This window comes from Manis javanica, chromosome 13 (genome assembly GCF_040802235.1).
Source record: "Manis javanica isolate MJ-LG chromosome 13, MJ_LKY, whole genome shotgun sequence".
Lineage (NCBI taxonomy): Eukaryota > Metazoa > Chordata > Mammalia > Pholidota > Manidae > Manis > Manis javanica.
Window position 1 is genome coordinate 66,932,768 of NC_133168.1, and position 23,914 is coordinate 66,956,681.

General features: G+C 41.0%; 1 protein-coding gene across 7 annotated transcripts in view; it reads left to right on the forward strand.

Annotated features, from left to right (window-relative positions):
• The window catches only part of PLEKHG1 (pleckstrin homology and RhoGEF domain containing G1), a 202,607-nt gene that overhangs the window by 156,345 nt on the left and 22,348 nt on the right, over window positions 1-23,914 (forward strand). For all 7 annotated transcript variants that reach the window (XM_037022991.2, XM_017673936.3, XM_017673929.3 and 4 more), the window contains 7 exons: window positions 4,636-4,705; window positions 12,184-12,230; window positions 16,141-16,291; window positions 19,429-19,560; window positions 21,289-21,471; window positions 21,562-21,657; window positions 21,844-21,930. In XM_037022991.2, coding sequence (XP_036878886.2) covers window positions 4,636-4,705; window positions 12,184-12,230; window positions 16,141-16,291; window positions 19,429-19,560; window positions 21,289-21,471; window positions 21,562-21,657; window positions 21,844-21,930 — 766 coding nt within the window. The remainder of the gene's footprint in view (window positions 1-4,635; window positions 4,706-12,183; window positions 12,231-16,140; window positions 16,292-19,428; window positions 19,561-21,288; window positions 21,472-21,561; window positions 21,658-21,843; window positions 21,931-23,914) is intronic.

A 23,914-nucleotide genomic window follows, 5' to 3' on the forward strand; every position in this document is an offset into this window, starting at 1 on the left:
ATAAGAGTCTTGTTACTAACCCCAGATGTGGCCATTAGTTATTAGCTGTGTGACCTCGGGCAAGCTACCTCCCTTTTATGAGTCCTGGTTCCCTCACCTTAAAATTAGGCACTGGGACCAGAAGGTGTCTGAGCTTCCTCCCAGCCTTGTGGTCCTTGAGCAATGAATGCCAGCCATTCAGTTACAAGTGAGCTATGCCTAGAGCCAGGGTGGATCCCTGGAGACACTACCTCCTACCAGAAAGTCCACTCTGGAGATGAAATTAAAGTTCAGAGGGGAACTTGAGCACAGCATTTGGAATACAGGGAGTTAAATATTATCAAGGAGTTTTTCTGTTAAGCCATGAAAAGTAACCTGATGGATTCTGCTCACGTTAAAATTAGGGGTTGGGACTGGAAGGTGTCCTGACTCACTCCCAGTTCTAAGGTTCTTGAGCAAGGTGTTTGCTCAGAAAGAGGATTTATATTGAAAGATGTGGCCACAAAGCCTACGCCCAGTGCACGCATCCTCCAGCCATCAGGAACACTGGCTCAGAAACGTTGCTGCTTTTTTTCTACTGTTTCTTCTCTTTGACCTTTTCTCTTACTTTATCCAGTGTTTAGGTCCCAAGGGTTAGATTCCAACTGTCTTTAATTTAATCACACCCATCTTTCTATAAAAGATACTGATACAAATATCAGAGCTATATTTTCCAAACTAAAAGTAACCTTACAAAGGGAATGTTTTATAGGAATATTAGGAAAGAATGTTTCAAGTTGGGGCTATCCTGAAATCATGCAATGGTGAAAGATCCTTTCAAGGTGCAAGAGAGACTGGGGTTTTAAAGTTAACAAGGTATAGTACATTGGTATTTTTTAGACTCCAACAAACTCCAAGCAACTAGTTGTTGAGTTTCAGTGTAATATCAAAGGACAATAGACACACTTTTCTCACAAGCCATTGAAATACTCTTCCATTTTCTAATGACATACCTGTGTGAGCCTGGATTTTTTTGTTCTGTGTACATACATCAACCATAATAACCAATTGAATGCAGAAGCAGGTATGAGAATCCATGTGTGTTCTATTAAGATAGATGTTAGAGATTTGTAAAAATGTGAAACAATGCTATTCTCACTAATTTTTTTGTTTCATAAAATTTTTCATAAAAAGTTATTTATATTAAAATTATTGGATTTGTTATTAAATGACTGGATCAAATTTTAAAAATCACTCAGTTTGAATAATATTGATAGATATAATCCACATAAAGAATTTTTAGGAGCATAAATAGATCTTGACACCAGAAAGTTTGAGACCAGCTACGTTGAGTGAAGAACACCCCATGAAAATCTCCACATCTACACAGAGTTTACAGCTCTCATTGTAGCGTCTCACCTTCAAATAGGAAAGGACAAATGAAGATCCCCCAGATATCTGGGGAGAGCTTTGTTTTAAATTGTCATGTAGTTGATACAGAATCTTACATTGGTTTCAAGTATGCAGCACAGTGGTTCAACAGTTAGACACATTACTAAATCCAACTAGTGCAGTTACTATCTAGAAATATGTTACATAGGACAGAACCATTGACTATATTCTCCATGCCACACTTCCATCCCTGTGACCAACTTATATTATGTGGGGAGAGCTTTTAATAAGAACAATAGAAGCCAGAATGATCAGAGAGTAAAGGGAACTCAGCAAAAAGCAAGGAGCAGGAAAGAAAAGTCCAAAATAATGATGATAACAATAATATAGTAATAATCATCCTTGGACATAAAAGATTTTGCACCCACAAAATAAGAACAGAAACATAAGAAAGCATCCAAAGAGCATACTAAAAAGGCACACACACACACACACACACACACACACACACACACACACACATACCTTAAAATCACAAAACAGTTAGTAGAAATGAAAAAATTCAATAGAAGAGAAGAAGAAAAAGTTGATGTCTCCCAGAAAACAGAAAAATAAACTGGAAGGTGGAAAATAAAAGAGGAAGGAAAAGAAAGATTTGAGTATCAAACCAGGAGATACAGGATGTGAATAGTAGGAGCTTCAAATAGAGAGAAAATAGAGGGGGTGAAATATCAAAGACATAATTCTGCAAAAGAGGTTCCTTAGCTTTTTGGTCCCAGATTACACATAAATGTAATTTTGGCTTATAAACTACTAAAAGACTGAAAAAGCTTTTTTGCTCATGGTTTACAGTGTTTTGTTTACCATGATAGAAATTAAAACTAAGAAACAATTAAAATATCAACTTATTCAAAAATAAAAATAGCAAGGCCACATGTTCTTAAAAAAATAGTTTTACTATTACAACATTTTTTTGCATGTTGCAAGTTGTTTACTTTTTCACAATCTCTTTATTGTCCGACTTAGTGGAAGACAGCTGGAATCTCATATCCGCTTTTACTTTCCACTGGTTTGTTATCACTGTTCATGTAGTCTCTGGAAAAGCCCACTGTACTGTCGAGAGAGAATATAAGTAAAAATCCAATAAGATCTGTATTTTTAAGGAATAGTGACCTATGGACCTCCCAAGGGGTTTCAGGAAACCAGAGGTCACTTTGAGAATTGATGCTCATGAGCATTTCCCAAATGTTCAAATTGGTTCCATACATGAAAAAAACCTACTTCAAAGCCAACCATCAACACTTTCAGAATTATGTTAACAAAGAGAACACTCTAAAAGCTTCCAGAAGAGAAAAACAGGTCACATGGAACCTGGGTCGTGGATTAGAATGATTTTAGACTTCTCAGCAGCATTGGAATTCATAAGGCAACAGAGAGTTTCCTGAATACTAAAAGAAAATGGTTTCCAACCAAGAATTCTATACCTACTGACATTATCAGCCAAGTGTGAAGGGAGAACATAATGAAACAGGAAGTCTCAGAAAGTTTACTCCTAGTACTCTTACTCAGACAGCTACTGGATGTTGTAATCTCTTGAAAAAAGGAGCACATCTGAAATGATATCTAAGAAACAAGGCGTCCAACACAGGTAGGTGAAGGGCGTGGTCAGGATGGTGTTGAGGAGACAGCCCAGCAGGCCTCGGGAGCAACCTCTTCAGGAAGGAGCAGAAGGATCAAGGCCCCAGCAGAGAGGTCACCAAAAAGGAATGCAGCCAATAGATGACCTGATGTTTGGACACAGTGAGACAAGAGTTAAACTTCTGACACAAAGTTTGAAGATAAATTAGTGGTGTGTACTTTGAAAACAAAGCAAAACCCCCTCAAATTTTCCAAGGAAAACATGGTTGTACAAGAAAGAAAATGTAATTATGGTATATTCTGAGACTCAGCTGAGAATAATATTTACATAGTCTTAAAAATGTAAGCTCTGACTTTTAATCTAATCAAATTTCATGACAAAACTCATTGAGAAGATAGAATGGGAAATTAAGAAGTAACTATCTAAAGCTTAAAAATAATGAGAATGTTGTATCAGCATGTTTAGAAACACCGAAAGAGCTGAAAATTATCCTGGAGAGTGGCAGTAGAGAATGGGAAACAGAAAGCAAGAAACCCCTATAGGGATTATTATTTATCATAATCCCTATAGGACTACTTAAATCTTTATTAAATATGTAAATATTAAATTGGCTCACTAACTAAAATAAACATTTAACATAGTAAATAATATATTAACACAATTTGCAAAGAATGCAGTTTGGAAATGTGCAGACATTTACCCCATTAATGCCCTTTGTTTGACCTAGCAATTCTATTTATAGAATTTTATCCAACAGTGAATATTAAATTAGTAATTAGTTATATTAATTATGCTACATCCACATAATGAAATATTATGCAGTTACTTAAAATAATGATACTACCATTAAAAAATAAGATTCTCCAAAACCGAAAGTTTCTGTGATATGACTGCCCTTGCACTGTTCACCATGTAAGAACTTATTCACTATGTAAGAACTTGTTCACCATGTAAAAACTTGTTCATTATGCTTCAGAAGATTGGAGACTGTTGAGAATTAGGCTTGGGATTGATTAATGATTGTGCATTGAGTCCCCTGTACAGAATTGTATTGTTGTTAACAACCATATAATCAATAATATGAGAGATGCCCTCTCAAAAAAAATAAATAAATAAAATTCTCATCAAAGGAAAGATATTACCTTCCAGAGCATATCTCTCCCTTGGAACATGAGCTCCATTTGTGATTTTTCAATTTGTTAGTGTGACTTTTCACTGAATGTTTGACTCTTCCAGTGGATTCCAAACTCCGAGAGCCCAGCAACCCTATCTCATTTGGCTCACTGATGTGTTTGTTCTTAATGCCTTGCATTAGTATTTGGTACCAAGACAGCTATTTGATGAATGAATAACTGTGTGCGCCTGCGTAAGGATGATGACAAAGGCCCAGAAGACTCAGATATCAGGCAGGGCTTATCTCTGGGTGCAAGAGTTGCAGGTCAGACCTGTGATTAAATCCCTGCTTCACCATGACCTTGGGCCAGTCCCTCATCTAAGCCTTGGGTATAATGACAGTAGATCCTCAATTATCCAATTAAATATGATTTCTTATAAACACCATATAAATGTTTGACCTCCCAAATTATGTAAGATATCCTCAACCATCAGTCTTATAGTGTAATATTTCTGTTATTTTTTTTTTTTAGTGAACTTCTGCAAGATTTAGAAAACTGTGAAAATGATCCTGTGGCCATAGCAGAATGTTTTGTGTCTAAGGTAAGCCTGGTTCATTCCTCTGGGCCAGTCGAGACAGATAATATATTGAGAACAAACTGTTTACATTTGAAAGTTAAAATGACTGGTTTATTCCATTTTGGATGAAGTTAGCCTCACTAAGCTCACTCTGGTTTGTTTGTTTGTTTGTTTGTTTCCATCAGCAGCAGAAAAAAACACTGTTACTGTCCCCAGTAAGTTAGAAAATCCTAACTTAGTAGATTTCCTAGAACTTGTATAGTAACTGAATGATGTTACTCATCTTTCCTAAGAAAAAATTTAAGCTTGGGGTGAGGAGAGTCCAGATTAGAAGAAAATTTAAAAAATAAATACATATAAAATACCCCTAGACCAGTTACAAAAATTTTTAGAATCTAAATATTTTCTATTTATGTGGCACTAGCCTAGGCTATGTAATTATCATTTGGGGGAAAAAGAGATGCAGAATTAATCTCTTACATGTTAAAAATGCACTCTCATTTTCCTACATTTTTCTTAAGCTTCACTGATGCTTTAGAAAAATCCAAGGAAAGGATTTGACTTTTAAAACTTGAATAGTCAAATCACACTCTGTGCCAGGTTAGGAGGTAGAGTTCTCAGCTCTGCAGGGTGAACCTTTTCATTACTATGCTCCCTACTAAGTATAGAATCCCATCTTAAGTTTCTTTTGAAAATTCAACAGCTTTTCCTTGGAAAACCCCTAGCAGAAATTGCTTTGTAGCGAAACTTCATGTGATTTCTGCCGTTGTGGTTTCAAATGTGGTTTAAGCAAAGTTCATGATGGTGCTTTGGGATCAGCTGAGCACCTCATTTGGAGCTCTGGAGTCCAGCGTGAACTTTGAGATGTCCTCCCTGCCTGCCTGGGCTCAGGCTTGTTCCACAAGGTAATTCCTGACGGCCGCAGAGCCACCCAGTGGTTTGTATCAAAACATGACACTCTGGGTGTTACTGAAGGGTGGCTCCTTAAAAGCAGTTGATGGGCTTATATAGAAAACACTCTTGACTTTGTGAGTGAGTGTGTCAATGTTAACATGGGAAATACACACACATGTGTATACACACACAGTACTTTTCACACATTGGCTATGTCATAACTAATTCTCTTTATGGGTAGAAATTTGGAAAAGAGAAGGGAAATGAAAGAGGGAGAAATGGGTAGAAAGATATGCCGAATGTATCGAAGAAGATATGATAAAATAACCACAGCACCTAAACAACATAGACGCTTTCGGAAACATTTGGGCTTTTACTGGGAGCTGTAATCACAAGGTGACTAAAGACAGTCCAGCATATGCTTAGCTGCGGCTTAATTATTCACATAAAAGTTTGTTTATATGCCACATTGCCAACTCCCAAATCTTTTTTTTCATTGTAATATTGCCAAGTTTAATTAGAAATCCGAGCTCAGCACTCCACACCTCCACATGTAAGCAGGGAACTGCGAGGGAGTATTTGGTTTTGGCACAGCCTGCTTTTCACTCAGCACCCTGAAATTTAGAAGATGGTTACGTTTTCTGAAACACAACCAGCCACTCAACTCTGGGGAGGAATGGAAAATTGCTTTAATTGAGAGGCCATTAATGAAAGAGGTAAAGCTGGCAGTTAACTTCTGCTTTTATCTGAATCACTGGGTCTCACAAGAGATTCATCTTTGACCTTGTTTTTGTGGTATGTGTAGGTTACAGAAATCCCTCCTGACAAAAGGAGGATACAATAGTCCTTCACTGCTGCTCATAAAGGAAGAGCACAGGGCAGTGGAGGCCATTCTCTTGAGGGAGAGAAATAATAGTTGCATTCTGGACAGGCCAAGCCGTGTCCCACAGAGCATGTGCTGCTCTCAGACTCTGGAAACACCCACAACAGGTTTCCTTGGTTTCCTGCCTTCACCTCCACCCTCATTTCCATCCCTGATCTTGCCCATCAGCCGGGCTGATCCAGGGCAGCGTGTGGGAGTGAGACAGTCTGTCTCCATAACTGCCCCTGACCTTCTTCCTCTCCATTGGTGCCCTTCTCCCTTCAGTGGCCAGTGCACACGTGCGCTTGCGCGTGTACACCACACACACACCACTTACTGAAATTATCCAAGAAAGTGCTGATATTGGATATTCATATCACTGGAGTGAATTCTTATCAGTGTTACCTTACCTATATGCTATTCACATATGAAGCCTTTCTCATAGTATCCAGTGCAAACTCAGGAATCAAAGTGTGTGTGTGTGTGTATATGCACCCATGTGCATGCATGTGAGCCTGTTGGGGGTGAGGGAGAAATTGACCCCTCTGCAGAAGAAACCCTAAAATCACACAGATTTCTTTACTCTGGTTATTCATTCAATAAACATCTGAGTGCCCAACTGGCCAGCGCTGACTGTTAAATTTTGGTTCTTTCATAATTAAATGTCTCATTTCTACACCATCTCTAATTACAATTTGAAAGACTTGCATCAGGAGGAAGTATCTACTTTTGTAAAGTTTCTTTATTGTTACCTTCTTTTTCCCTAAGTGCTTCTAAAAAGCATATGTAATAAGTAATGGGCATTTAAGAATAACTAACTAGGGACTATTGATTTTTGTATAAACCTACAAAGTTTTATCGTTTTCCACAGAACTTATAAATCTAAGATCAAATATGCATTTGATTTTACATTGAGCACATATAGCTGATTTAAATCAAAACCCTCTATATGAGATAGGAATAGAGCCAGGGTGTCACAAAATGCAATGAAATTCAATTGTGCAGAGCATTGAGGCTATATTAAGGACTGGTATATGTAGGTCAAGTATATGAAGTAATTTAGACCTATTTTCATTGAGGCCATTGTTTTTAAACTTGGTATTTCAAATGATCCTGAAGGTCGCTAAATTTAAGGCAAGTCAGCCTCATGTTCAGTCCCAAGTTAAGTGCAGTGGGAGGCAGACAGGAAAGAAGCAGCAAGAAATTAAGTGTGGGAGCAAACCCAGAGCAGAGCTCCAGCCTGGTGTTAATTTACTGGAAGACGGTGAGCAATTCCCTTTGCCTCTCTTTCCCATGGAGCCAGGCAGGGCTGGACACTTCAGTGCCGTCGGGAGTTCAGCAGGTGAACCCAGTGTATGAATGGGCCCAAGCAGGGGCTAGAGCAGTGTAGGTACTGATGTGGGGACATTCATGTCACGTGAAGCTGTGGGGCCACGGCCAGTGCATTTAGTACTTTTTCAGGAGAAGCCAGAAATCAAGGTATTTTTACCTTCCATCTTTTAAAAGTTGGCAACTAGTTTAGATTTTGTTAAAGTACTTTGCTTGAAAATTTGGCAGCATACTAAGTTGGTGAGGCCATGGGGACACAGGCAGTCTTATGATTGTGGGAAAACAAAATGGCACCAACTCTGTGGATGGGAGTTTGGCTGTGTCTAGCAAAGTTACGTCTGAATTCAGCCTTTTCATCCAGCAGTCCTGCTTCCAGTATTTTTTTCTGAAGACGAGTGACAAAAATTCAGTATGCTGTTCTTTGCAGTAATAGTTATGGATACATACAATATGTAGAAATAGGTATTTTGTGTGTATATATATGTATATGTGTGTGTGTGTGTGTGTGTGTAGAAATATGTATATCTGTAAACAGGAATCTGTTTGAATAAGCCATGATATAGCCACATAATGTACTACTATGAAGCAGTAGAAGCAAATACAGAGTGTCTGTATACTACTAGGAGGGATGGGGCAAAGGTAGATAAAAGTGTATATAGTCCTGTGGTTTTCAGAGTGTGGTCCCTGGACCTGCATCTGCACTATCTGGGAACTTGTTAGAATGTAAACTGTTGGGCCCTATTCTGGACCTACTAAATCAGAAACTCTGGGGGTGCAAACCAATAATCTGGGTTCTCACAAGCCTACCTGTTGATTCTGATACACACTGGTATAGCTTGTTATTAATCTAAGAATGGGGGAGGACATGCCTGTATTTGAATATGTACGCTTGAAAAAAAAAAGATAAACTGTAAAATTAAAATTGGTTACTGATGAGAAGGGAGGAAATAGACCAGAATGGAAAGTTACAGAAACTAGACTTCTTTGAGTATGAGTTTTCTCAGAGTTGACTTTGAAACCATGTAAATATTTTACATAATTATAAAACAAAATTAAAGTTTAAAAAAGCAGTCTCCAAAAATTGAACACAAAACAAAAACAATGAGCCTGTTGTATATCCAGTTTGTGGCATAACCTCTCAGAGGGAATTCCAGTCAATTTTAAATATGCTATGGATAAAATAGAGCAAATACATTTTTAAACTGTTTTCAGGAAATTGTATATGCTGGTGCCTGTATTGTTTTGCTGAAAGTACATGGCGTATTGTGGGTTAAAGCAAATGAATATTTATGTTTGTGTCATTGAACTGGAATTGATAGGAGACAGAAAATGCAGAGGAGAATGGGGCTAACTAAATGCTGTAGTCCTGAATCTGAATTGCAAGTTTGAACTAAGGATATGTTTTACCTTTAACAAAAGCCATAATTCCTAACTCTGTCCACTAAAAAGGCATAGAAATAATGATTGACGCAGTAGCAAGAGCACCTCCAATACCCAAACCATGGTCTCCAAATACTACCTCCTACCAAAAGGAAATGGCCCCATGAAGACTGAGGATGGGGTAGGAAATGTACATGATGGTCTAGATATCTTATCACGCCAGAAAACACAGAAGGCCGTAAGTCAGGTCGTGAATGCTGAAGTGTCTCCTACTGGCTAAATATGGCATAATTTGAGCATCAGTAAAGATAATTGACTGAGAACAACTAAAACTCATTACATATGTTTATATTCAGGAATTCATGGTGATATTTAAAACCCAAACTGGTAGCCTTTTGCAGGATGCTAGAGAACAAAGGCATTGTTTTGAAAATTAAGGAAAACAATCAAGCATTTATCCTGCCTTTCCCATGGAAACCAGACTGTAGGGCAACAAATGGTTAATACAGGCAAGTTCTTCTTTGGAAAGAATCTGGCTAATAAATGAAGAAGGAATGGTAGAGTTAGAATTATCCACATTTTGTACCCCCTAACGAGTTAATAGGTCTAAGCAATTATCACCAATGGTTGTTAACATCACAAAAGGAAAGACAGCCAGACATTATGTGCCTCCTGATGGAAATACAATGCAATTATGATGTATTCATGCCAAATTATGGAACCTAAATCTGTTCAAGCCTTCACTGAACCACCAAAAGAGCAGGAGGCAGGGGACATTAAAGGAAGCCATCGGGGTGTAATCAGCAGAGTTGGAACTATGGGGAACTGCAGGACAAAACATCTGGTTTCTTCAGCTAAATTGCAAGGGAAGAAAAGATAGAGGGGGGATTTGTAGATTAGAAGAGTCTTAAGAGATTTTAGCTAGTTGCTGTGTGGAGATATTATTTGGATTCCAATCAAACAGGCAAACTATTTTTTTAAAAAAGAAAAAATTAAGAAAATAGGAAATATGAATAATGACTAGGGAAACTTCATACTATGATGGAATTATTGAAATATCATAGAGGCATTGTGGTGATGCTTCTTTTTAAGAGTTCTTGTATTATTAGAGATACACACTAAAACACTTACAGGTGAAGTGATGTGATGTCTACAGTTTGCTTCAGAGTGACAGGAAAGCAGGCGAATGGGTGGATATTGGTAATGAGTTAATATTGGGGCTGGTGATTCATGACACCATCCTCCCTACTTTCATATATGCTTGAAACCTTCTAAAAAAAATTAAATCTAATGCTGGTTGAGTTTAACAAAAAGGATTCCAAGTAGGAATGCCTTAAAATTCAGGGGAAAAAACACTAATAAAAACATTGAAGTTATCCCCAAAAAGACACCATCTTGGAGTCACATGTGAATCCAGCAAGAAATGGTTTTAAGAAGTAAAAGAAAGTAAGAAGAGCAGAATGTGGGGCACGAACCAAATAGCCTGAGGCTCTTTTTCATGATGTGATTCCATTTTAGAGTTTCCAAGAGCTAGCAATTGATTGGCCTTGAATTCCTTATTCTGACTTAATTACTGTCAAAAGTTTAACAACCTAGCTTCTGCCCCTTAACTACCTCTTTCCCTTGGCAGTGTAGGGAAATTTGTGAATGACTTTGAAATCAACTGAAAAGATTACTGGGTACCTTCAATAGAAGAGTTAATAAGTATTTTCCAATTTACCCCTCTAAATTACATGATGCAGCATGGTCTCTGTACCTTTTGTTGTTGCCTTTGAACTCTTTTACAACTCCCTAAATTGTAGATAACTGATAGCAGTGTAAAAGATTCTTGACCACAGACATGCAAATGAATACCGTCCCATAGAGGGATGCTTGATTTCTTTACCCACTCATCCCTGTATGAAGAAGCAGTTTTGTGTCTATTTGTCAATTCATCTTGGCATCCTCCTTCGACCTAAAAGTATGATCCTTTTATTTCCCCTTGAATCCAGCTATAGTATCTTACTTACTGCTTTCCTCATTGATTGAAAGGTTACACGAAATCTTTGGGAATAGGTTAAATAAAATGACAGTGTTCATTTTACATTTGAATGGAGGTCACGGTTTTACCCTTTGAAAAAAGTAACTTTGAAGAGCAAGAAGAATTTGATAACTTTGGGACTGAAAGACTGAGAACACCTGGGAACTGGGAATATGATCAGAGCAAAAGGCAAGACTCTACATTGGTTAGTGAAACATTCAGTGCATTTGAGGCTTTGCTGCTGTGCATGGTATGTACAGATGAGACGGGGATCCTGATCTGAAATACAGTTTTTAGTTTAGTATGTGACAGGAGTATTTAGTAGTTCAACAAATATTATATGCCAAACGAACACAGTATGTTGCCTTCCCTGCAGTAACCCACAGCGAGTGGGAGACAGACAGATACACAGAAAGTATCACTGTCATTTGATAAACGCTACAGACATTTGGGTGTTGTGTCCCTGAGTAGGGGCAGTTGGCTCAGCCAGACAGCTCAAGGAAGGCTCTTTGGAGGAATGAAGCCTAAGCTCAGTGTCGAAGGATGCATAGTGGCCCTATGAAAAACGTGGGGGAGACGGTGGGCAGAGATGACTGCATACACGAGGGCTTGAAAGGAGATAGCAGCTTTCTCATGCCCTGTGCATATTTCCAACACGTACATAATATTTAAACTACCTTTTTATGTTTCTGTGCACTGCAAACCCACCACAGGACTATGAGCACTGGAGCAGAAACCTTCTTTTCCTCTTGTTCCAGTTTGCCTTCAGATTCACCTAAACACAATAGATGCTCAATAAGGGTTTATTGAACTGAAATGAGTTTACATGTATGTGGATTCTAGGTATAAAACAGGGAGATGTTTTGGCTTAGATGTTTGCCCTGGGCTCAGGAGACAGGCCCGTGTGATTAGAGAAACAAATTCAAAGGTATAAATGCCATTTCTCTTTATTGTTTTTAAGTGAATGGTGATGCCGGTGCTTCTCTGCCTATGACAGTCTCTTCTGTTTCCTTGCAGAGTGAAGAGTTCCACATTTATACCCAGTACTGCACTAACTATCCAAGGTATGCACTGCGCATGTGCAGGAGCACTTTGTTCTCATCCTTATTGTTTCAAGTGAGGCCTCTGTGTGTCGGTGTTGGGCGTTTTGTCCCTGGCATTGTGCTGAATGCTGCAGAGAAAATGCAGAGCCTGCTGAGAATGAATGACGGGGGTTGGGGGGTGGGTGCAGATATTGATCCATTTGGGCTCTGGGACTCCCAGCAGAGCCAGCAGTGGAAAAATTAGGAAAGAACTTGAAAGAGACCAAAAAGACTGGTAGGTGAGAAACGAAGCAAACCAGTTGTGTTTGGCTGTAATTTCTGGTCTGTTATCCCTTTTGTATGTGTGACATATTTTTAAGAATTTGGGAAGCACTGCGAATGAATTTTTGTAATCTCACTGGGGATAAAATATGTTCTTTTTTGCTATGTAAGTCCCGTGAATTATGTACATTTTATGGAGTTTAGAAAAAGGGAAGGTCATGATAAGCTCATGTGAGAAGAGGCCTCATTGTCTCGCCTGGACCGTGGCTCCAGTTTGGTTTTCACTGGGAGCCAGGGCAGGAAGTGAGTGATGGAGCACAATACAGTATCCTAAACTGTATCCAAAAATAGTATCCTGACAATACACTGACCACCTCAGTCAGTAAGGGAGCCAAGCCTAAGGCCACAGTCTCACTGTTGGAATCTCCTTTTTCTGCAGAAGACATTTTTCGAGCACTTACTGATCCTTAACCACTTTGTTAAATGCTATAAAAACAGAATGTTGTTGAATTTAACTTTCACAGCAATCCAGAGATGCTGAGGGATTAAAGGAAAGGAGAACATCCATCTCCGTGCCAGGCACATAGTAGGTTGTCAACAATGCTAGTTTATTGCCTCCCCTGCCACATCCCCACTGTATGAATAAAGTAACCGAAGCTCCGACGTGTGTACTGACGTTCAAGGGTCCAATAGCTGATGAGTGTGGCGCCCAGCTAGGATGTGAACTGAGGTGTCTCTCACCTCAGACCTCATGCAACTCTGTCCTTGTAATGTCTCTGAAGCTTTGTGATCCTCCCTGCCCCTGTGCCTTTGTACCATCTGCTTTCCCACAATCAGCAGGACCTAAGTTGGAACCTCCGGGACCAGCCAGGAAGATGAGAGCTCTGGAGGTTTTACATGCTCTGTAGCAGTCTTGGTAGAAACATATCCCCAAGAGTAGAGAGGGCAGTGCGATCCACCCAGAAGAGAAGCCAGCAGGCTGAGCCTCTAGGGCTGTGACTATAAAGCAGAACACATGTTCCCCACCCGCTGTGTGTGAGTGGCCCCAAAAAGCCAGTTTGGGGGAATCCAGATGGCCAAAGGATTAAGGGGCACGAGGCCAGGGACTCAGACTTGCTGATGGCAAAATCATTTCCACTGGAGGATTTTAGTCTCATCCTCTAAATATTGGTCAGGATATATTGTGCTGTGGCTGTTTGGTCGGTGGCCAGCCATATCTTTCCCAGGTTTCCCTAGAAACAAAAAACAAAGGCACATGCAGATTAGCACATTTATCACCATGTCCTTTACAGACCCACCCAGAGTTAATAGTTTCACTTAAGCAATGCTCTCCTAATGTATTTGTTTCCACCTATATGCTGAAGATAATCAGGAAATTATAAGATGCCCCCAACTAAAACACATGAACTTTAAGCAAAAAAGCAGCATTGCCCCATCCCTAACTCAGAGAAATCTCAGAACCGGCCCTCAACTTCTCCTCTACGTGTCTTCCTGGGGGAAAGAAAAAACATTCAGACTCTGAGGCGTCAGCCAAGTTCTGGACCCAATTATCAGAATCTGAGATGCTAGAGGGGCTTGTCTGGGCAATTGTGTCTGTGCAAATTTCAGTATAAACATGTCATTTGAAGAAATAATTTCTGATTTTGCTATTTTGGAAGTTAAGATTTTTCGGACTTAGTAATAAAAAAGGAGAGTACAAACTAAAGGCATCCTTTTAGGCTGTTTCAGGGTCAAGGGACAGGCAAAATCATTTGTGCAAGAAAATTTTTAAGAGGCTTGCACTGATGGAACATGGTTCTAAGCTGTGTGTGTTGGCAGGAAATAGGAGCTAATATTCTTTGCCTTCTAGCAATTTCATATTCTTTTGAAGGTCAGAGTTCAACTAAATGCATTAGCAAAATTGTGTCAGGGAAGATCAAATCAATAAATACCAAGTAATGTAGAAAGGACTCAGTAATGTGTAAAAGAAGCCAAGGATATGTACAGTTAAGGAGTAACAAGTCCCAGGGAGGAGAGGTAAGGACATTTTCCTAGAGGAAGTGTTTTTAATTTTGAGTCTGACATTCAAAAAGGAAAGAAACATACTAGTGAATAGATGCTCAAAAGGCATTCTCAGTGAAGCAGGCATGTCCACTTCTTGCCCGATAGTGTGGTTTTCATAGAAAAATATTTCCTCTCGTCCCCTTGTGTCCAGTTTGCTCTCTGAGGCCCGAGGTTTCCTTTCCCACCTTAACACGCCAAGAGTGCCAGGTGTTTAAGCCCATCTGACAACTTTTCTTCCCACTTTGGATCCAGGCTGGTGATAGTAACTGTCACTAGCACACCTTGACAGGTGCCACCTTCTTCATACCAGTCACACCCCAGTGATTTCGCTGTGAAGAGAAAGAGCGCCTCCTCCCTCCCCCAGGGAGGGGCCCAGCACCCTCGGGTCATGGTCCTCAGATGTCTCCCGTGCCCTGGATCGAGAGCTCAGCGTGCTCCGGGTTCAGTGTGCTGCAGGAGCCTTATCCTCAGGCAGGTGCTCAAACCCTCAGAGGGCCAAGGGGCTCCTGGGCAGCTGGTCCTGACTCTGAAGAGCCTTAGAAGATTCTCTAGGCTACATGATGAACAGTTTTGAAATCTCCATATGTGGGGGAAATAAACCCATTTGACTAGGTATTTCTCGAAGCATATGGGCACAGAAAGGATCCTAATCACTTTAATTAGGAGACCTCCATTTCATTACCTTTCAAGGAGTCTTATTTTGTTGTTTGGCTCTATCTGATTTTCAAAATTAATCCTGAAAACACATTACTCACTTGGGGAAAAAGGCTGAAATTACTTCCACGTGTTTCCTTCTAAATTATGAGACATAAGATTTTAATTTACATGTATGAGTGAGTGAGTCCACAAGCTCACTAGCCAGCTTTACATATAAGATGTGAACGTTGTTTGAACCATTCCCCTAGGATGTTTGGGGGCTATACCTGTTACCTTTGGGGGAGCTGGGATGGAAGAAGAATCCTGACCTGCTTTTCTAATACTTTTGCTGAGGTAATGCTCCTTAAGAGGTGAGGTTAAGTAGCTACTTCAGAAGCTGTCTGTAGAATGAGGAAAGCCGGTTAGAGGTGGACAGAGGGATCTGTTCAAAGATTCTCAAAAGGAAGTTAACCCATGGGATGAGGTCTCCAATGACCTACACGTAAGGTCACACAGTTTGTGTGTTATACAAGGGCGACCAGCAGAGCGGGTGACAAGTGCCCAGCATGGGCTGGATCTGCTGTGAAGAAGGAACTCCTTTTGCTTAATACAAAGGTGCCGCCTCCTTGCGGTCTAACCTGTGCGGTTTGAGTACTCAGCAGACACCCAGCTAGGAGGCAGTGCGAGGCTGACTCCTGCTCACATCCCCTTTGCCAAGCACGTGTGCTGCCAGGGGGCTGCATCTCCTGGAAGTAAAGAGCTTGCTGCTAGGAGGTGGAGGTCCAGGTACCGCTGCCTTTCTTCCGGTGCCTTTTCTCGTTCTTGCACCCAGAGAGACCGTTTCTCCAGTTTACCCAGAGGCATTTTAGTCTAGCTTTGAGTGGCACTATCCTACCTGTTGAAGGGCATTTACACTTAACACTGGTCCTTAAAACTTAAATGCCCATGATAAGCATGGCAATTTAGATACAAATGTTTATTCTGCTTGCAGATCAGTGGCTGTGCTCACAGAGTGCATGAGGAACAAGATGCTGGCCAAATTCTTCAGGGAGCGTCAGGAAACTTTGAAACACTCACTGCCACTGGGATCCTATCTCTTGAAACCAGTTCAGCGGATTCTCAAGTATCATCTCCTTTTGCATGTAAGTTTCTGTCTGCGCATGAGGACTTTCCAGGGAATGGGGATTTTATGTGTATATATTAAGATTAGGGGGAAAAAATATATCCAAAAAGGCTGTGGACATATGAAAACGTTTTATACACTCATACTTTACAACTGACTAATCTGCTTTGAGGAATTAGAGATATTTATATTCTAGGCCTGAAGCCCCATTGACTGCAGCCAAGTAAAAAGATTGATTTTAGCTCTGATCATGATAGGGCTTAAGAGTACCTCATTCTGGGCAGTGAAATTTCAGGCAGGAAGCTGTCATCTTAATGAAAAACAGATTTTTTATGTTTTATTCTATTTCCATGAGCCTAGAGTCAGTTAGGAAGGGGAGCTGTTTGTCATAGACTTTCTTTTGTACGAGCAAAGAAAAGGGACTGAAAAGGGAGAAGACAGATAGCGGTGTGATGAATGATCTCTGAGCTCAGCTCAGCATCACTTCAGGGTATCTTTTCTTTATATCATTTCCCATTATTTGTACAAAATTTAAGGAGGCTTTAGAAACAAAGATAGAAATAGCTCTCATATTCTCATTTCTTATCCTCTAAGAAAGTTGATAAAAATGGGGGGAAGAATATTCCATTGAGAGTAATTTTCATTCTATAAGTAGGATCAGATTGCCCTTGCAATATGAGAAAGACAGGATGGTACAGTGGTTAGGGGCCAGCATCTGGGGCAAATCCTGTGAATTGTCCACGTCCAGTGTGGCTCACAGGCTGCAGATAAAAGTAAGCTATCATTTTCATTTTATTGTTTTTATGCTACATTAGAAATCTTAAGCATATTTTAATCCAGAGTTCTTATCCGTATCAACATGCCTGCAATTTGTATGTATCTCTTTTTAAATGATTTTAGGTTTTGAACTTGGATAATCATTCCAAGGTTGCTCACTTGACACACATTTAAAATTTGAAGAATTCTTATGGTTTAACTTTACCAGAAATTTCTCAGCTTTGTCTTTTTGCCTGGGGTGACTCATCTTTGGAGAATCTTGCGTTCCGTGAGGCTGTATCAGGGTTATTGCTTTAATTGTTAAATTGATACTAATGACTTCTTAGATTAGTAGGATTAATTTTCTAATTCAGTGCCCAAATAATTCTTAAATAATACCTGTCCCAAAATAGATCTCTGCCGTGCTCTGCTAGTATGGCATCTGAGATTAGTGTGTCTCACTAATCTCTAAGTGTGGCCTTATAGACAGTAAGGTGGCTGTCAGCGAAAAGAAAAGTCTAAGATCACAGTTACTTATGCATGTCACATATAACAAGTCAAGATCCTTACAAAAACATAATTGATAGGAAAAACAGCCCTTACACTCAAATTAAGAGCTGGTGTCTTGGTTCAGGCTGCTATAACCAAGTGCCACAGACTGGGTGGCTTAAACAATAAACATTTATTTGTCACAGTTCTGGAGGGTGGACATCTGAGATCAGGGTCCCTGCATGGTCAGGCACTAGTGAGGGCCCTCTTCTGGGTTACAGACTCTTGCTTCCTTAGGTGGTGGAAGAAGGCCAGAGAGCTCTCTGGGGTCTCTTTTGTAAGGACCCTCCTCCTATTCATGAGGCTCCACCCTCATGACCTGATTACCTCCCAAAGGCCCCGCCTCCAAATACCAGCACCATGGGGTTTCGGATTCCATCATATGAATTTGAGGGGAACACAAACATTCGGTCCCTAGCAACTGGGAATGAAGGAAAAAATGGAAGAACAGTGGTTAGATTAATTGAAAACCAACTTCTGGTTGCTTTTGAAGTATTTCTGCTTCACAGCTGATGCAGAGTGTTCTTCCTGTGTCGTTCACATCACTTCAAAGTTGTGTAGCCATCCGTGAAGATGCCCTAAGAACACACTCTGTCCTCCCGTCTGCTGATGAACAGGACTGCTTCTAAACTAGAGGAAGAACTTACTGCTTTTTTAAATTTGCTGTTGAGCTTGAGCTTACCTGGGAATTGTTAGTTCAGTGGTACAGTTTCATAGGACGCTTTTAACAGCTGAGTCTGAGTGTGGAAAGAAAACGTAAATTTCTTTCTAATTTCTAGCTAGATGGAGAATGTGAGTACTCAGTAAAAGTAAACAAAGATTTAAAAAGTCTGACTATAAAATAATGGACCTAATCTTATGTTGCACCATAAGATTCAACCTCCATCCTTTAACTTAATGATTGTGTGTGATAAATGTCATAGAAATGATCTAATGGACTACAGTACCATCTTACTATCTTAGATATTTATATAGGACTTCTGTTATTGTTTTAAGAAGATACACCTTCAATTTAATAAGCATTATTGGCCACCCAGCTCTCTGACAGACACTGTTGAGTACATAGAATTAAAGAAATAATGTAATCGTCCCTATCCATAGACTCTTGAGGATTCCGGGGACTTACGTATTTTACGTGCTGGAAATATTAGAACAGAGACCATGTCCCTTCCTTATGTCCCTGGGATCAGGGAACCCGAGTGCTAAGCTAAGTGCTGACCGTCAGCGAGTAAGTACTTGACCCATGAGATCTATGCCAGAACTCTAAAGGATTGTCTTTAGTGAACTTCCTGTGGACTTTAAGGCCTTGCCTGCATGAAAATGCACTTGTTATGGAAGTATTTTTTAAAGATAATGTCCACTACGTTTTTGAGTCTTTTACATATTAAATGCTGTATGAGACATTTTATTTCCTCTGGGAGAAAGGATATTCTCTATCTTTTAAGAGTGAGAACTGTGTTACTGAAATCTATATTACACTGGCCACCAGGAAGCTCAGAAATCTCCAACTGTAGTATCACCTCTCATATTTATTATAATTGTAATATCTATCTCTGTGAGACTTAATGGCCTGTGTATGTATACGTTTTTTCTTATCCTCCTTGTCATGAAATTCTAATCTACTTCTATTTTTCCTAGCTCCTTTTTTATTCCTATTTTACCATTCTGTTGCAGGTATTTCTGGTAAGCTATCTAAAAATTTTAAGGAATGGTGGTGGTGTGTAAATAAATAGGAAAATGAAATACGAAGAACTAATCAGAGAGAGAGGTGCATATGTTTCACTGGCTACATAAGAAAAAAAAGGATGAAAATAACTAGGTTTTTGTTTTTGTTTTTGTTTTTGTTTTAAGGAAATCGAAAATCACCTTGACAAGGACACAGAAGGCTATGATGTGGTGCTTGATGCTATCGACACGATGCAGCGAGTAGCCTGGCACATCAACGACATGAAGAGGAAACACGAGCACGCGGTCCGGCTGCAGGTGAGCTCCCTAGGCGGTGGCCCCTCATTGTCATTTTCCAAATTCACCATTAAGGCTGCTCCAGTACTGTGCTTCATCCACCGTCTTCATCACAGCTCTCCCTGAAGAAAGATCAAGACACCAAAAATACTGATCATTGTATAATGTGGTATCTAACAGAAAGTTACCTGGTGCCTTAAAACTCATAATTAGCTCATAACCCCTTCAATAACCCATATTAAAAATATGAGTCTCCCAAGGCCTTATCTTATGTTAATTTCAAGTAATTAATTCTTGTTGAAAGCAACTTTCTCCAAGCTGTTAAAATGGTTTTAAGCCTCCATTCCTCTCTCACTAGTTAATGCCAAATCAGGAGGTGGCATGTGTGCGCTAATGGGGCAGGGGACGCACAGGAAAAAGGACTAAGTGTTGGACCAGGTCCTTTGCAGTTTCACTAAGAATGAGCCCTCGCCAGTTCATTTTGGCTTCCTCACTTTTAACATCAGACAGAGGAGGTATTTGCTAAGGTCCTTTCCATCACCAACAGTTTCAGCCCCAAATCCCTGGGAACGTCATGAGCCAGTGATCATGTCCTGGACACCTCAGATGATGTACTATTTTTAAACAGAAAGTTATGTAGGCTCAGAGGCTGGTCACAGGTTTCTGGGTATCCCTGGAGTAAGAAATAAAAGCCCAGAGTGACTCCATGCTATGCTGAATACCTGTGCCCAATTCAGAAAAAAAGATACATTATTTAGTCCAAACAAAACTCTAGGTTTCATCTGTAGGCAGCCAGAGTGTAGTGTGATGCAACTGACTATCAAAAATCAAAGGAAGGCCACATTCTGATCTTCAAGACCATGTCTGTTTTTATAGCAGTAAGAAAAGTTTAATGCCTCATCATTCAAGTGTTTTGTACACATAATGTCTGAAATGGCTAAATGTCTTGTTTCTCATAGCTTCTGGGTCTGTTTAGCATTCTGAAGACACTGCTGAGTCAGGCTCTGGCTCAGATTTAATCTCCATTTCCATTTATACTTTCAGTCAATGAAGTTTTGGGTTTTTATGGGCTACTTAATAAAATGCTGTTTGTGAATATTTTTCATTTTTCATTTTTCAAAATAATAAAATCAGCTTCCTTTAAAAGTGTTGATATGGGTGTAATATAAATCCCAAAGAAACTTCAAATTCATGTTATCAATGTTTATTTATCAATCTCCTTTTCTTTCTTCCCCAACTGTATGGGATTACTATCAGGAAGTTTCTGAGAAGCTGTATCTTGTGTGCTTTTACATAGGCTTTAGTTTTGAGTTATTTGTCTGTGGTGTAGACTTCAGTTTCTGAAGGCAGTCTTTCCAAATCAATAGCTCTGAAGGTTTTTGTCCAGAGACTAGAGGGTCGGAAAGTCTAGGGATGGAGGCCCATCTGAGAAGGTCAGATGCCAGTGGCCTCTTTACGAAGCTGTTGAAAGACACAGCTGCTGCCACCAGCCCTCGTAGAGGGATTATCAAGGAATAGAAACAAGTGTTTGGTGACTTGTCAACTAACAACTTGATTCATTTGGAATAACCCTCAAGTGACACCCATTCATGTGTATTTTTGTCATGTATCATTAGATGCTATTAGATGCATTAAAACCTGCTGGAGAGACTTAGACACCATTCTTGAAGCTCAGCAGATGAGCCGCCTTGTACTCACTGCCTTCCTTCCCACCTCCTGTTCAGTCACATGCCGCATTCCTTTCTTCAGGAGATACAGAGCTTGCTCACTAACTGGAAGGGGCCAGACCTGACCAGCTACGGAGAGCTGGTGCTTGAAGGCACCTTCCGCATCCAGCGGGCCAAGAACGAGCGGACGCTCTTCCTCTTTGACAAGCTGCTTCTCATCACAAAGAAGAGAGATGACACGTTTACATACAAAGCTCACATCCTGGTAGGTCTGCATGTTGGTCACAGGCAAGGACGTGAGTGGCTGGTTCCTTTCTCTTCCAAGCGAGCCTCACCCTCTCTGTCTCCTGCTCAGTGTGGCAACCTCATGCTCGTGGAGATGATTCCAAAGGAGCCGCTCAGCTTCAGTGTCTTCCACTACAAGAACGCCAAGCTGCAGCACACAGTTCAGGTAACACGGGCTCGCCTCCTGTGAGGCTCATCTGGTAGAGGATGGGCACCGGGCACCAGGCGGCCTTTCCAGAGCTTTCTGGCCATGCAGTGTGTTTCCCATCTTATCAGAGGGCTACAGGACCATCTGAATCTTGTGCATGGTGGAGGTGTGAGTTGTCTGACTGTCCAAACCTCCTTCCATTAGGCTAAATCCCAGCAAGACAAACGCCTATGGGTTCTGCACCTGAAGAGACTGATCTTAGAGAACCACGCAGCAAAGATTCCTGCTAAGGTAAGACGAAGAGGTCAAGAAACAGGAAAATGCAAGGGAATTCAGGTCCTAGGGGGGCAGCCTGCCAGCCGTAAATGTTCAATTTCAAGATGACGAAAAATGAGAAATGGGATACATATGGGGTCAATTAAACCAGCCATGTACATTGAAGATTCACAATCTCCCCACAATTGTAGGGAAACTCCGTGGAGGGCTTTTTAAATTTAATTTAATTGTTGTATTTTCTTTTGGACCTTAAAAGAAGAAAATACAAGGAAAAGACTTTAAGAAAATTTCTAGACAATTCATACAAAATAGGGTTATGAGAATTATTTGAAGGTGCACTGAGCACCCGCTGGGGACTTGAGCTAGCTTGGGTTTTGGGGGAACACTGGGGAAATAGGACACAGGCTCAGCTGCGAAGGAGTTTGTAGATGAGGGAGTGAGCCATGTAAGCCAGAAGCTGTTTGCCAAACATAATGAATTAACAGAGGCATATACCAGGTTGTGGAAGGATAAAGTGTTCAGTTGCAGTTGGGCCGAGAGGAGGGAGAATGCCTTTTACCCCAGTCTTGAAGGATGGGGAACATTTTTAGGAAGTAGGGGAAAGGGAGAGGAAAACCTAGCTGAGGGAACAGCGTAAACAGAAACAGAGAGAGGTGAGCAGGTGGGTGCTCGGAGTACATGGCACACAGACTCTAGATGGAAGGGCTGAGTCCTCAGATGAGTAGTAGGTGAGGGTGGAGAGGTGGAAGGCCATCATTGGGGCTCAGAAGGTCTTTGAAGGCACACTCGGGGTCCGGGCACTACTAGCAGTGGGAGACTGCTGAAGGTTTTGGAGGAAGGGGATGGGATGGCCTGCCCCGTGTTCTGAGAGTGTAACTTTGGGAACAGTGTGACAGATCACTTGGAGGAGTGAGGCTGGAGGCAGGAGAAAAGTTAGCACGTTACCATAATACTCTGGGAAAGAGTTAAGGGGTACTTGCAGGGAGCCGCTGCAACAGAGAGGGGGCAGCAGAAGTGAAGCCCGTCTTGGAGGCAGAGGGAACAGGATTTACCCACCAAGTGCAGGAGGAGAGAGAGCAGTGAGTCAAGGATGAGTCAGGAGCTGGGCCAGGAGGACGGGGCTGTGAGCTGCAGGATAGGCTACGAAGGGGACTAACTGGTCAGGGCGGAGTGAGAGGGGGTCCTCTGTGCTCAGGTGGTGGAGGGGGGTGGGGGTACAGCACAGGTGGGAGTTCCCGTCTCGGAAGCTGAGGATCTGGAGGCTCTCCCCACACACACTGAAACCGAAGCCCTGAGATTTGATAGGCTAGCCCATAAAAATGTGTAAAAAGAAAGAAGCCCCCTGGGGAACCTGAGCATCTAAGTAATCTGTGAGAGGGGTGGGGACCTGGAGAGCAGCCCAGGAGGTGGTAAGAAAGCTGGAGGAGAAAGGTGGGGTAACAAAGGAGGAAAGAATCTCAAAGACAGGGTGTGGAGCAGCAGGCACAAATGCTGCGGAGGTCAAACCCAATTCAAACAGAAAGGTAGATATTAGATTTGACAACCAAGAAACAAAGGGGTAAATTGCAGTGAGTTGAAGAGAAAGGGAGGTGGGGGGGTAAGAACAGATGGACTGGGTGTAGACTTTTTTAACAAGTTCAGAAAAGACAAAAGAAGATGGTGGTTTGAGGACATGCGAGGTGAAGCAAGGCACAGTGTGAGTGAAGAAATCCATGGACACAACTAGGCTGAGAGGAAGGAGAATGGAAGGCAGGAGATACAGATAAGGGGAGGGGTGCTGGGTGGAATATGGCCCTGCACAGTGGGGTGTGGGCCCAAGGACGCAGATAGAGGGCAGTCTTGGAAAGGGTCAGAAACATCTTCCCACGCTGGAGAAACTTCGAGAGAGGCTTGAGGGAAGGTTGACTTTGATTTCACTGAAGTTGGTGGTCATGTCAGTGCTGAGACGGGGTGGGTTCCTGAGCAAAAGTGAGGAGATTGAGAATACTTGCTAAAGAAA